Source organism: Peromyscus leucopus, chromosome 5 (assembly GCF_004664715.2).
Source record: "Peromyscus leucopus breed LL Stock chromosome 5, UCI_PerLeu_2.1, whole genome shotgun sequence".
Lineage (NCBI taxonomy): Eukaryota > Metazoa > Chordata > Mammalia > Rodentia > Cricetidae > Peromyscus > Peromyscus leucopus.
This window is the reverse complement of record NC_051067.1, coordinates 82,529,026-82,542,137: the sequence shown is the minus strand read 5'-3', so window position 1 is coordinate 82,542,137 and position 13,112 is coordinate 82,529,026. Positions and strand designations below refer to the sequence as shown.

The 13,112-nt window shown below is 43.4% G+C and overlaps 1 protein-coding gene across 5 annotated transcripts in view; it reads left to right on the top strand.

The window, feature by feature from the left end:
• Window positions 1-13,112, top strand: part of Rpgrip1l (RPGRIP1 like) — a 100,457-nt gene that overhangs the window by 83,406 nt on the left and 3,939 nt on the right. For all 5 annotated transcript variants that reach the window (XM_028871507.2, XM_028871506.2, XM_028871508.2 and 2 more), the window contains 2 exons: window positions 7,964-8,048; window positions 11,749-11,882. In XM_028871507.2, coding sequence (XP_028727340.1) covers window positions 7,964-8,048; window positions 11,749-11,882 — 219 coding nt within the window. The remainder of the gene's footprint in view (window positions 1-7,963; window positions 8,049-11,748; window positions 11,883-13,112) is intronic.

Genomic DNA, 13,112 nt, shown 5'->3' with positions numbered 1-13,112 from the left:
GTTCCTTCATTTCTTATTTAAAGACAAAGTGATTTTTGAGATCCCTTCCAGCTCAAACTCCACAAGTGATGGCTTGAAAAATTGTCTGAGAAGTAAGTGGTGTGGTCAGGACTCTGGGTGCACTCTTTCACTCATTTGCTGTCAAAGAACATTCCCAAAAGTATTTTCTCAAGTTTCCTCAGGATATTCAATTGCACAGTACCAGAAAAATAAACCATATCAAAATAGTAGTAGTAGTAAAAAGAGATGTTCAGTTAATTTTAATGAGGATACCCCAAGGAAAGAGATAGACTTTGACTTTTATTGTTCTATAAAGGTCACCAGCACAGTGTTCAGCTAGACTGGCAACAGATTCTTCTTGAGAAGTTGCCTGTACACTGAGAAATGTGGCCAGGTAGCAGAGCAGATGTTTCCATTTGCCTAGAAAGCATACCCAATCCTTCTTCAGATCAAACCTATGATACATGCTGACGCCTCCAAGGTTTTGTGTACATGAGTTGTAGAGGTCTGGTTGGGATCTTGCTGCCAGGTCACTTTATTTCTCCCCTTTATTGCAAGGCCTCTACTATCTGATTGGTGATTTAAGAGTTGCTTATGTTTCTAAGGAATTAACCATTTGATTGGGGGGGGGACTCTCTTTTAGAATAAAAATGAATTCAGTAGCAATATTTATTATACTTAAGTTTCTGTTCTTGTCTATTGAGTTTTTACTAATTGACTGTTTGTGAGCATCTTTGTGAATAGGGAAAGAAATACACTCGGCTCTTAAAACTGATGTTGTTTCGTATGAAAAACTGCAGTCCCGGGTCATCAGAAAAATTGAGAAATAGTAACCTTGTTAGCATCTTTTTTTTCATTTAGGTAGGAGAGTAGGAATATTCATTCTTTAATCATTATACCTGTATCACCGTTGCAGAGAGACTTCCTTGAATCATTGGTTAATAAATATTGTAATGTAACTAATTATTGTACTATTTACTATTCACTTGTTACTTAGAGAAAGTTGATATAATACAGCCTTACATCTTCCAAATTTCATTGAAAGTTAATGAAAGTCATTTTATTTCCAAATCAGCTTTTGAAATCCAATGGAAGATTTAGGGCACAATTAAGACATACTCTCTTGTATGAACACTCTACCCACAGAGAGGTTCACTGAACCCAGCTCTGATTTGACTCTTTGTTGTGATCTGAATCACACAAAAGGAACTTGAATGCCAAGGCCTAAATTAGGTACATAAGATGACTGGAATAAACTAGCAATCCCCAGGATTATTCATAATCAAATTCAGTCTTTATGAAGAGGTGTTAATGTCAGCTCCATGTGCATACAAGAATATTTTCTTAGGGCTACTATTACTGAAAAAACTGAAGTTCAATTCACTTGATAGACGTTAGTAGCAAGAATAAAACATTTGCATTTTATTGGGCTTGGAAATATACTCTGAGAATGCTGAGTAAAGAAAATAGTTTTTTGGGGGGAAAGATTAATGGTAGGCCTGAAGAAGGTTGTCTGGGCTGAATAAAGCTTTCTGGGGAATTGACAGTAGAAAGAAGAAAGATTAATGAAATCGGCTGAGGTTTTTATGAGACTTGTGCAGATCTGGACCCCTAGTCTCTGAGGATTGAGCAGTCTATCTTTTGGAACAATTAAAGTTTAATTCAGAAAATGAAAAGGATGTAGAACATCAGATTTTGTTACTAATAGGAAGAGAAATTTGGCAAAGATAAAGATTACAGGGGTGATAATAGTTTAATATAAAAGTTATCAAAGGTTCAAGGTTAACAGCCTCCTCCAGTCAAACACTCTCCATCTCTCTTGCATTTGATATTGATGGAGAATGTGCAGATTTCTTCAGTCTACCAGACCGAGGGATTTTTTACTGTATTTAATCGACACAATAATTATAAATGTTGGAGTGCAGATATAGTCAGTGCTAGGGTACTTGTCTAACAAGCACTCCGGCCCTGAGTTCAAACCCTGAACCCTAGTAAAAATAAAGCTATACTTCTTTACAGGGCACCACATGATGTTTCCTTACATATACACAGCACTCCGTGTTCATCTCAGACTAAGCCTGTCTGCTTTTGCTAATGTTTAGTCCTTTGTGATAAAAGTATTCATAATCCTTTGCTCTTTGAAATAGTCATTCTGTACAGTGTACACCAGAACTTCCTTCTCCTGTCTAATATGACCTGGGACACACTGATCAACCTTTTTTTCCCTCCCATCTTCTCCCCAAGCTTCTGGAATCCATTATTCTGTTCTTAACCTCTCTGTGATCAACTTCTCTAGATTCCACATGTATTAGATACCACAGCTTATTGGACTGGACATAATGCTCTCCAACGTCCCCCAATCCCATTTGTGTTGTCACAACTAACAGAATTTTACCCTTTATGTTACTGAAAGTTATTAAATTGGGTGGTAATTGGAGATTAGCTTGAGTTTAGACTATCATATTTTTTTGCACTTGTTTTTTGGGGTGGGTCAGGATTTCTTTTGGTTTTTGTTTCTTTGTTTTGTTTTTTTATTAAGGAATTTTTTATTCATTTCATATACCAATCACAGATCGCCCTCTCCTCCCTACACCCACCCCTCCTGCCTCCCTCCCCCAACCCACACCCCATTCCTTCCTCCAACAAGGCAAGGTCTCCCATGGGGAGTCTACATAGCCTGGTACATTTAGGAGAGGCAAGTCCAAGCCCCTCCCCTTGCATCAAGGCTGTACGAGGTGTCCCACCATAGGTAGTGGGCTCCAGAAAGCCAGCTCATGCACCAGGGGTGGATCCTAATCCTACTACCAGGGGGCCCCTTAAGCAGATCAAGCTACACAACTGTCTCGCTTATGCAGAGGGCCTAGTCCAGTCCCATAGAGGCTCCACAGCTGTTGGTCTAAAGTTCATGAGTTCCCACTAGTTTGGTTTAGTTGTCTCTGTAGGTTTCCCCATCATGATCTTGATGCCCCTTGCTCATAGAATCCCTTTTTTCTCTCTTTGACTGGACTCCTGGAGCTCGGTCTGATGCTTGTTTATGGGTCTTTGCATCTGCTTCCATCAGTTACTGGATGAGGCTCTATGATGACAGTTAGGGTACTCACTGATCTGATTACTAGGGTAAGCCAGTTCAGGCACCCTCTCCACTACTGCTGGTAGTCTAAGCTGGAGCCATTCTTGTGGATTCTTGGGAACCTCCCCAGCACCTGACCTCTCCCCATCCCCATGACTTCTCTCTCCATCATGAACTATCATATTTTTTAAGTATGTGCTTTTGTGAAGTTTATGTCAAGACTTAGCAAGTGCTAGACAAATGTGACTTCTCATAGAAATGTGAGTTAAACACTATAACTGTTTGAGAGAGTCAATTACTTTTAGTATCTACCATAATTATATTTTAAAGAGTGTATTTAAAATTTAAATTTATTTTTTAAATGTCCATCTATTATTTCAGAATCCCACATGAATCTTGGTGTTCACAGCATCATGGGGCCATGTGCCATAATCATAGGTGGTCAAAGTATCCTTCTTTCCCACAGCATTCAACACAGAGTATTTAGTACTTCTTGATCCCATTTAAAAATTGGGTGAAGGAATGTTGGTCTGAGATGGTTCTTGGTGTATGGTACCCTGACCAGCATCGATAGCAGCAAAAAGAAGGATGTTCGAATGGCAAATTCTTGGGCTATGCCGCAGATGCCGTGAATCAGAAATGAAACTCTGAGGTTCAGCACAGTAATCCACATTTTACCAAGCCATCCAAGTTGCTGGAACGTGTGTTAAATACCAAGAACCACTAAGCTAAACTCAGAAGCCCAATCTAGGCTATGTTTGTTCAAATAGGCACAATTCCAAGTTGGTATTCTTTTATAAAACTAAATTTATTGGTTAGGAACTAGAATTTTATTTTCAAAAATGAATTTTTAAGAGTCAACCAAAATATTTAAGTCAACTTGATGGATCTAATCCGTATTCCTTTATGGAACAATGAGAAGGCAGGTGGGTGGCCCAGCTCAGCTACAGACCTCTCCCCATTGCAGCCTTGGACCAACAACATGCCCAGTTAAAACGCCAGGAGAAGCTTAGCTGCATGGCAGTGACAGAGCCACAGACACTGGAGAGCTCTCGCTGCGCTCCAACAAGGCTCTGGCCTTCTCCGGTCTGCTTCGCCATCTGTAAAACACAGATCAGCCTTGCTCTGAACCGGTTGAGTGTGGTACCTAGTGCAAAAACATCACTCAGTAAATGCACAACCGGGGTGGTGCAGAAACATAGTTGGGGAGTTGTTTTATTGTTGAAGGTTAAACATGGAACCACCGTGTGTCTCAGCAGTTCTACCTCTGTGTAAATAGCAGAAAGAATCAAAATCAAGACACAAGAACATAATGAACCATGTGTTCACTGCTCCTGACAGCTAGAGGAAGAAGCAACCCACAAGTCTATCACAGGATAATTGGGAAAACAAAATGTCTTGTGTGCATAGAGTGGAATATAATTCAGCATTACATATGATACATGCTGCAGCAGAGATGAGCCTTGAAAACATTACTGCTAAGAGAATAAGCCAGAGATAAAAGACATATATGTGATTCCACTTAGAGGAGGTAGATCGAGACAGAAAGGGAATGAAAAGTCACTGATTAGTAGGTAGATTTTCAGCTGGAGATGAGGGAAGGATTCTAGAAAGGAAAAGTAGTGACAGTGTTTGCCGTGTCTACATTCAATGTCAATGAACGTATGCTATAAAGTGGTTAAAATGCTACATTTTAAGTTATATGTATGTTACCACAAAAATTGAAATTCATCAAAACTAATCTAAATTTAATTGAAGGACCTTTTTATTTGAGTTTGAATGATGGAGTTGGAAATTCAGAGGCTTTAATATAAAGAAAATATTTTTATTTATGTATCAAAGACTTTAGAAGTTGTTTGAAAAAAAATTTGTTATTGGTAAGTGTAGCTGGAGTTATCTCCAGTCCCGCCTGGGCCCACAGCCAAATAAACACACAGACGCTTATATTATTTAAACTGTTTGGCCTAATGGCTCAGGCTTCTTGCTATCTAGTTCTTATATCTTAAATTAACCCATTCTATAAATCTATACCTTGCCACATTGCTCGTGGCTTACTGGTATCGTACATCATGCTTCTCATGGTAGCAGCTGGCAGCATCTCCTGCCTCAGCCTTCCAGTTCCCAGAATTCTCCTCTCTCTTTGTCCTGCCTATACTTCCTGCCTGGCTACTGGCCAATCAGCATTTTATTTATCAATCAATCAGAGCACCACATTTACAGCATACAGAAAGACATCCCCAGCAGATAAGGGTAACAGAGTTCATGTCATGATACATGTCAGTCTGAAAAGCTATAGGGATTTGTCACTGTTTCTGCCTTAGGTTTGTTTTTTGTTTTTTTTTTTAACTTACTAAGTATGAGTGAGAAAGAGAGTGTGGGCATACATGTGCACACCCTACCTCAATTTTTCTTCTAAATTACTTTCATTATTCTGGCCCTCAAATGTTATAAACCAATATAACTTACAAGCTTTGAAGTAGAAGAATACACGATAAGCCAGATATTGAATTAGAAGAAAAAAAAATCCTGGTAAGTTTGATATACTGACAGCCTCTAAAACTAAGGTACTAACCCACCATACTAGTAAAATTTATCTACTAAGGTAACTTTCTGCAGTGGTTAGAAAAACACTCAGAATCATTTGTGTTGGTCTCTGCAAATTTCAGTAGCTATAATGAACTCCACACAGTAGGGCCAACTGTAAGGACAGAGGCCTTAGTTCTCCAGAGCTGGGTGACTTGCCTACTATTCCTCCATTGATTTCTACTTCTCCTGAGCCACTAAGTTACCTCTTTACAGGCAGCTTGTCTCCCACTCCATGTGCCTAACTCCCAAGGGCACCTTTGAATTTTGGTTAATATTGTTCAGGGAGTCGATAGCATGATCACTTGGCGCTGAACTGAAACTGTCCTTGGAAACATTGTTGGTGAAATGTGTGTGCCCACTGGAACCTGAGGGAGCACGAGCTCCAGAGTCATCTCAGCACTGTCCCTGAGTGCACTTGCAGTCATACGAGAGCCCTAAACCCAGACTGGCATGTAGAAGAGGAAAGTCTTCTGCTAAAAAAGCAGGGCGCCAGGTGTGCACTGTGTGTACAGTCTGTCCACACTGCCATCCTCCAGGTGTGCACTGTGTGTACAGTCTGTCCACACTGCCATCCTCCAGGTGCACACTGTGTGTACAGTCTGTCCACACTGCCATCCTCCAGGTGCGCACTGTGTGTACAGTCTGTCCACACTGCCATCCTCCAGGTGGTGCTGTGTGTACAGTCTGTCCACACTGCCATCCTCCAGGTGGTGCTGTGTGTACAGTCTGTCCACACTGCCATCCCCCAGGTGGTGCTGTGTGTACAGCCTGTCCACACTGCCATCCTCCAGGTGCGCACTGTGTGTACCTGCCATCCTCCAGGTGCGCACTGTGTGTACAGTCTGTCCACACTGCCATCCTCCAGGTGGTGCTGTGTGTACAGTCTGTCCACACTGCCATCCTCCAGGTGGTGCTGTGTGTACAGTCTGTCCACACTGCCATCCTCCAGGTGCGCACTGTGTGTACAGTCTGTCCACACTGCCATCCTCCAGGTGGTGCTGTGTGTACAGTCTGTCCACACTGCCATCCTCCAGGTGGTGCTGTGTGTACAGTCTGTCCACACTGCCATCCTCCAGGTGGTGCTGTGTGTACAGTCTGTCCACACTGCCATCCCCAGGTGTGCTGTGTGTACAGCCCGTCTACACTGCCATCCTCCAGGTGCACACTGTGTGTACAGCCCGTCCACACTGCCATCCTCCAGGTGCACACTGTGTGTACAGCCCGTCCACACTGCCATCCTCCAGGTGCACACTGTGTGTACAGCCCGTCTACACTGCCATCCTCCAGGTGCACACTGTGTGTACAGCCCGTCCACACTGCCATCCTCCAGGTGCACACTGTGTGTACAGCCCGTCTACACTGCCATCCTCCAGGTGCACACTGTGTGTACAGCCCGTCCACACTGCCATCCTCCAGGTGCGCACTGTGTGTACAGTCTGTCCACACTGCCATCCTCCAGGTGCACACTGTGTGTACAGCCCGTCCACACTGCCATCCTCCAGGTGCGCACTGTGTGTACAGCCCGTCCACACTGCCATCCTCCAGGTGGCACTTTGGACAGTTATTTCATCTGTTTCAACCACATTCCTGAATGCCAAGACCAAAACAGTCTTCACACACCAAAAGCCCCTCTCCTTGCTCCACCATGCACAGCCATGTCAGCCTTGAATTTCTTCACCTGCACACTAGATGCTTCTTTTATTGCATGTGGTGGCAGGAGAGGAGGCTGAATTACTGGGCTGTCAGGAAGGATAAGCATGCTGCCATACAGGATCATTATCACTTGCTTCTCAGGGGAAAGAAAACACTGTTAATCCCTCAAATACAAAGCCGTGAAGACCCCAGTTTTTCTGTCAGGTCTGCCAGAGCCATTAGCAGGCAGTGGTGGTGATGAGGGTCTCGGATGTTGTGTGTATCCTTTCTAACAGTGTGCACATCAGCCTGCCAGGAGCATGACACTGGATCGCATTCAGGTTGGATTCTCATTTCTCAGACACACAGCAAGGTGGCATGGCGTGTGTCTTTAAAAACAGTATTTGTGTGGCCGGGTGGTGGCGGCGGCGTTGGCGGCGCACGCCTTTAATCCCAGCACTCGGGAGGCAGAGGCAGGTGGATCTCTGTGAGTTCGAGGCCAGCCTGGTCTACAAAGCGAGTTCCAGGAAAGGCGCAAAGCTACACAAAGAAACCCTGTCTCGAAAAACCAAAAAAAAAAAAAAAAAAAAACAGTATTTGTGGGGTACAGGGTGATGCCAATGGAGTGGGTCTGAGTGACTTCCTTGTATGGACCTGTTCTTTCTTTTGCTATAGTGATCTACCTGGATAGAGAAAACAACCCAGCGGAGAGAGACATGTTAAAAGCCATACTGCAAAGGCAAGAACTGCCTCACAGAAGGTACTTACAGCAAGTTCACATAAAGCAATCTCTGTGTCCTTTCTTTCTGGAATGTTGCAATTCCTCCTTGCAGTTTTGTTATCAACAAAGAAGTTTGAAAATGAAGACATGTATGGGGGGGGGGCATAGCTCAGTAGTAGAGTACTTGCTTAGAATGAGTGAGGTACTAAGTTTAGTTCCAGGCACCACAGAAAATGAGAAAAGGCCACAGTAACCACAGTAACTCCTACACCCCAACATTGTTCCTTCAAAAATGGCTAACTGTCCCTCACAGACACAGTGTTCCTGTCATTTTCTCGGGAGAGCCAAGTGTGGACCACAGAGGGAAATGCTTACCTAGTGAGTGCTGGGTACTACTCACCTCCCCGTGCTGAAGAAAGGGATGGCCTGCCCCTTCCCACAGGGGACACTAAGGAATGCTCTCTCCTGTTGTTAATACTCAGAGGTGGTTCTCTAGTGTGAGAATTTTCTTTCTCTGGTGAAAGCCCTGATCAATACTGGTGCTAACTTACCAGCCTCGGCTCGGGGGTCACCATTCTTCCTTGGCATGGCAAACGTAGTAGACAACCACAGTGACCGCTCATGGTGCCTTTGCATGCTGTCCCGTCTGCATTTGGAAGTGTACAATTGTCTGAAACAGTGATACATTGAAATAAAACTTGAAAAATCATTAACTCGGTGGTGAAGAGCACTGGCTGTTCTTCCAGAGGGTTTGGATTCGGTTACCTGCACCACCATGTGGTTCATAACCATCTACTCCAGTCCCAGGGGATCTGACACCCTCTTCTGGCCTCCATGGTACTGCATGCACATGGAGCACAGACAGACAGACAGACATTCAGGCAAACACTTGTATATATAAAATGAAAATAAATAAAATACCAAAAAATGTTTTTTTTCCATTATTAATTTTAGGTAGAGTTTCGATTCAAGTTCCCTTTTGGTTTCTTTTTCTTGACCAAAAGTTCTACTGAGAAAAATCTACCAATGAGGAAGATAAACTGTGGTGACAAGTAAATGAATAAATTAATTACATGCTGTGATGATTAGTAATAAAAATTGAATACAGGGTATGGTGGCACTCACCTTTAATCCCAGCACTTGGCAGGCAGAAGCAGGTGGATCTCTGTTCAAGGCCAGTCCAGTCTACATAACAAGTTACAGGCTAGCCAGAGCTACATAGTGAGGACCCTTAAAAAAATAAAGAGGAAAGAAGAAGACTGAACAAGTTAAATGCTAAAAGAGAAGATAAAAATGAAAGCCAATCTGAGAAGGTGACATTTAGCCTGATTTATGAAGGTTGAAGGGATTCAGTCGAGATACAAGAGCCTGGGACATGTGGTTCCAGGCTGAGGGAATGCCGGGCAGGAAGGATAATGCAGAGGCATTCTGGGATAGATGGGAGGGCTAGTGACGCTGGCCCAGAATTAGAGTTGCAGGAAGACACAGCTGGAGAGCACTTGATGTTTGCACCCCCAGATGTGCGTCTGGGCCCTCAGGCAGGCCAGGAGCCCTTATGAGGCATGCACCCAGGCCCCATTCCTTCTGACTGGCCAAAAGTAGGTCAGGAGGTAGGCTTGGCTGCATGAATTTGTGGAGACATGTTAGGTTTAAATTCATCTAGGGAGCTTTCTTCCCTTTTCAGTTTAACTTTCTAGTTCTTTCATTGGTTTTGTTTATTTGTTTTTTAATGCTGAGAATGGAAGCCAAGTTCTTGCCAAGGTCCATGTGAGGCAAGAGTTTTAACGCTGATCTGCGCCCTAGATCTGTGAATTTTATTTGACCTCTCATTTAGCCTCTCTAGAATTTAAAGCCAGAAATATTGCATTTCCACATCCCTAGTCCTTTTTATAGAACTTAGAAGGTTTTTTAATTTTGTCTCAGAATTCATGTACACTCAGTGGAGGTAATAGCCCTCCTTTATAAGATGATGCAGGTCTGAGCTCAGAATCTGAGATTGAAATGCATTGGGTGTCAAGTACCTAAAGTAGCCCGTTACTCTACCCCCTGGAAAGCCGTTCTTCTCTGTGTCCCATCCCGTAGGGTGCTCTCTGCTAGCGCTCTTAGAATGGTGTGTCATGTCACTCACCGTGCAACAGTGGCCTCTGTTTTCATTTCTCCTTTTCACACTATATTCATGCTAGGACAGCTTGGTGGTTGCTGTTCATGCGTGTTTGGCGTGCATGTCTATATATGCATCATGTGTATGCTGTGACTACAGAGGCCAAAAGAGGGCATTGGGTCCCCTGGAACTGAAGCTATAGATATTTGTGAGCAGCCATGTGGGTGCTGGGACTGAATCCCAAGTCCTCTATAAGAGCAGCCAGTGCACCACCTTGGGCTCTATTAACAGTCATTTTGTTTAATTGAGTAGGTAACTTGACAATCTGTTGAAATAGCCTTCCTTCACTTACTCAGCCCGCTGTGTTCTAGGCTCTGGTTACTTGTGTTGTCCCATCTGATCCTCACAGGAGCTCTCCCTGTTCATAGCTCTAATTGTCCTCATTGCACAGAGAAGAAAACTGAAATCAGGGAGACTTGTCTGATTTCTCCAGCATCACACAGCTATCTATGTATGGCAGTAGAATGTAAACTAAGGATGAATATCCTAACCACTCATCTGAATCCCCATATCCTGTACATCATGTAAAATACTTAGACCACTTGACAGTCTGGATCCATGTTCTGTGATTTCTGTGTAAACGGGTGTTAACTTTCATTTTGACTTAAGAGATTTCTATTTTCTAATCTCTTCCAATTCTTTTCCTAGCCAAAAACAGGGCTTGTAAAGGAATGAAATGCTGAATGTTGTCTTCAGCAAGTTGGTTAGAGACATTGTCGTGTTTACCTATCAGCATTTGGAAAGGATTTCATTTGTGTTTTTCAAGGTCTGATTTCTCAGGGGCTTCGATTTTTCTGTTTCTTGTTTTGTTTCTGATTTGGGATAGATATGTTTCACAGAATTTAAAATGGTAAGGTTTATAAGCATCCATGGTTTAAGCTATGCTGCCAAGACATATCAAAAGAGTACTTAACTGTAAATTCCTGTCATTTGGTCAATCCAAGTGTGTTTGGCCTCAGCACAAGCCACTAATTCAAATCAGTTCCATCAGAGCCCTGCAATTATGTGTCTAAAAGTAAAGTAGAACTTGGATGCTGTGGTTGTATGTTAAAAGGTTGCTAAAGCAATACGAATATCTGATACAGCCGTTGGGCAGAGCTTAGCCTTTCTCTGTGGGCATTCAGACCGCTCCCCAGGCGGTGCAACCTCTGCATTTTGTAGGACAACACAGACAGTTGGTAGATTGCTTGCTACCAACCCCAGAGTTGTACAACGGGGGATGGGGAGGAGAAGCATTTGTTTCTATCAAAAATGCTGACTGTGTAACCTACCATGGCCTTTATGAGCTTCATCCCTTTAGTCTTAAAAGAGGTATCAAAATATCAGATTTGGTGTAATGACATGAACATTGGGTCCTTCCCTTTGCTTGGTTATTTTCTTTGATTCTGGAGATAATTACCAGGCTTAAAAAGGAGATTGGTGCTCGTTGGAAAGCTGGGTAAGCTCTGAGCTTCTAATAGTTCAGTTAAGATATCTGCCTAAGGAATTCCCTTTCTACTGGTGTCATTGAAAACATCACCGTTTCACACATAGTTGTGTGTGTGTGTCTGTGACCTTTTCTGTCCTGTGCCTTCTTAGTTTGCGCTTCACCGTGGTCAGTGACCCTCCTGAGGACGAACAGGACCTAGAGTGTGAGGACATCGGCACTGCTCATGTTGACCTCATTGATGTGTTCCAGAAAGGGAGAGACATCACCCAGCAGGACATTGATGGTATGAATGCAAGCATGGCTCTGTCTGCACAGCCACCAGCTGCCAAAGGGTCAGGCTCTGGATTCAGACTTCTTTCTGCTCCCTGGGAGGGTCTGTCACACCTCAGCAGAAGGCTGTGCAGCTCAAGCTAACAATGGCTGTAGCTGGGAGCCTGTCACTGCACCCTCCCCCTCCCCAGCCTTCAATGGCTGATAGAAATGTGTAAATAATTGAGCTTCACAGGAATAACGAACGCATTTCTTAGTGTTGGGGCTAAGACATATAGCCTTAATCTTGTTGTTTGAAACCATGCCAGCCTCTTCTCAAGGCTCCTCTAGTTCAGGGCGGTAGCCAAAGGGTGTGTCCCCTCTGCTAACTCTGGGATTCTAGCAGTTAGGGTGTTCCTCACAAAACTGTATCCTAGATTTTTACCTTGCTAGGTACCAGTCCCAGATGTGCCTCGTTTCTCCTTTTCTTACATCACACAATTATACTTTATAAACCATAACCAAGGAAGGCCCTGGCCACTCACAATCAGTTGAGAAACTCATTGCTTCTGCTTCGAGCTGGCTAAATTAACAGCCCTCTCTAGGATGATGTGCTGGGTTTGTTGATTTACCTGTTGAGGCCACAATCAAATCACTTTGTGAGCACTTCCTAAGACCCAGGATGGCAGCAATGTGGGGCTACTTGCCCCAGCCACATGACAGGTTCTCAGAAGTCCAGATTGAACCAAATGATTGCCCAAATTAAACCAAATAAATATGTGGGAGCATGTTTGGAAGCATCCATAAAGTATGCACGTCTAGCTTGGTGGCAGCTAGTTACATTTTGTTTGACACGGAGCAAAAGATGAGAGAATTCAAATGCTCATATAACCTTAGTAAACTCTCTGGGACCAAGAGTCTAACAGAAATCACCAAAGTCAATCTCTTACAGTCAGCTCTGCCTAGTGACCCACCTTCTCCTGTCACACACTGCTGACACCCAGATGTTAGGTCCATGTTTCAGAAGCCAGTCCAATGACCAGGCACTGTTCCTAGTAGCATTTTAATACCTTGTTCTGTATCATATGCAAGTGAGTGGTCTCCAAGAAAGATAAAAGCTCAGGAGAATAAGCGGGGTAGCAGTGGACCACTGCACATCCAGTGGACCCTTCTCCACCTACATGCCTACCAAGTTTTCTTTGAAGGTTTCCTCACAACAGTTCTTGGAAGTAACACAGACATTACTAGGAGCAGTGGTTGTAGT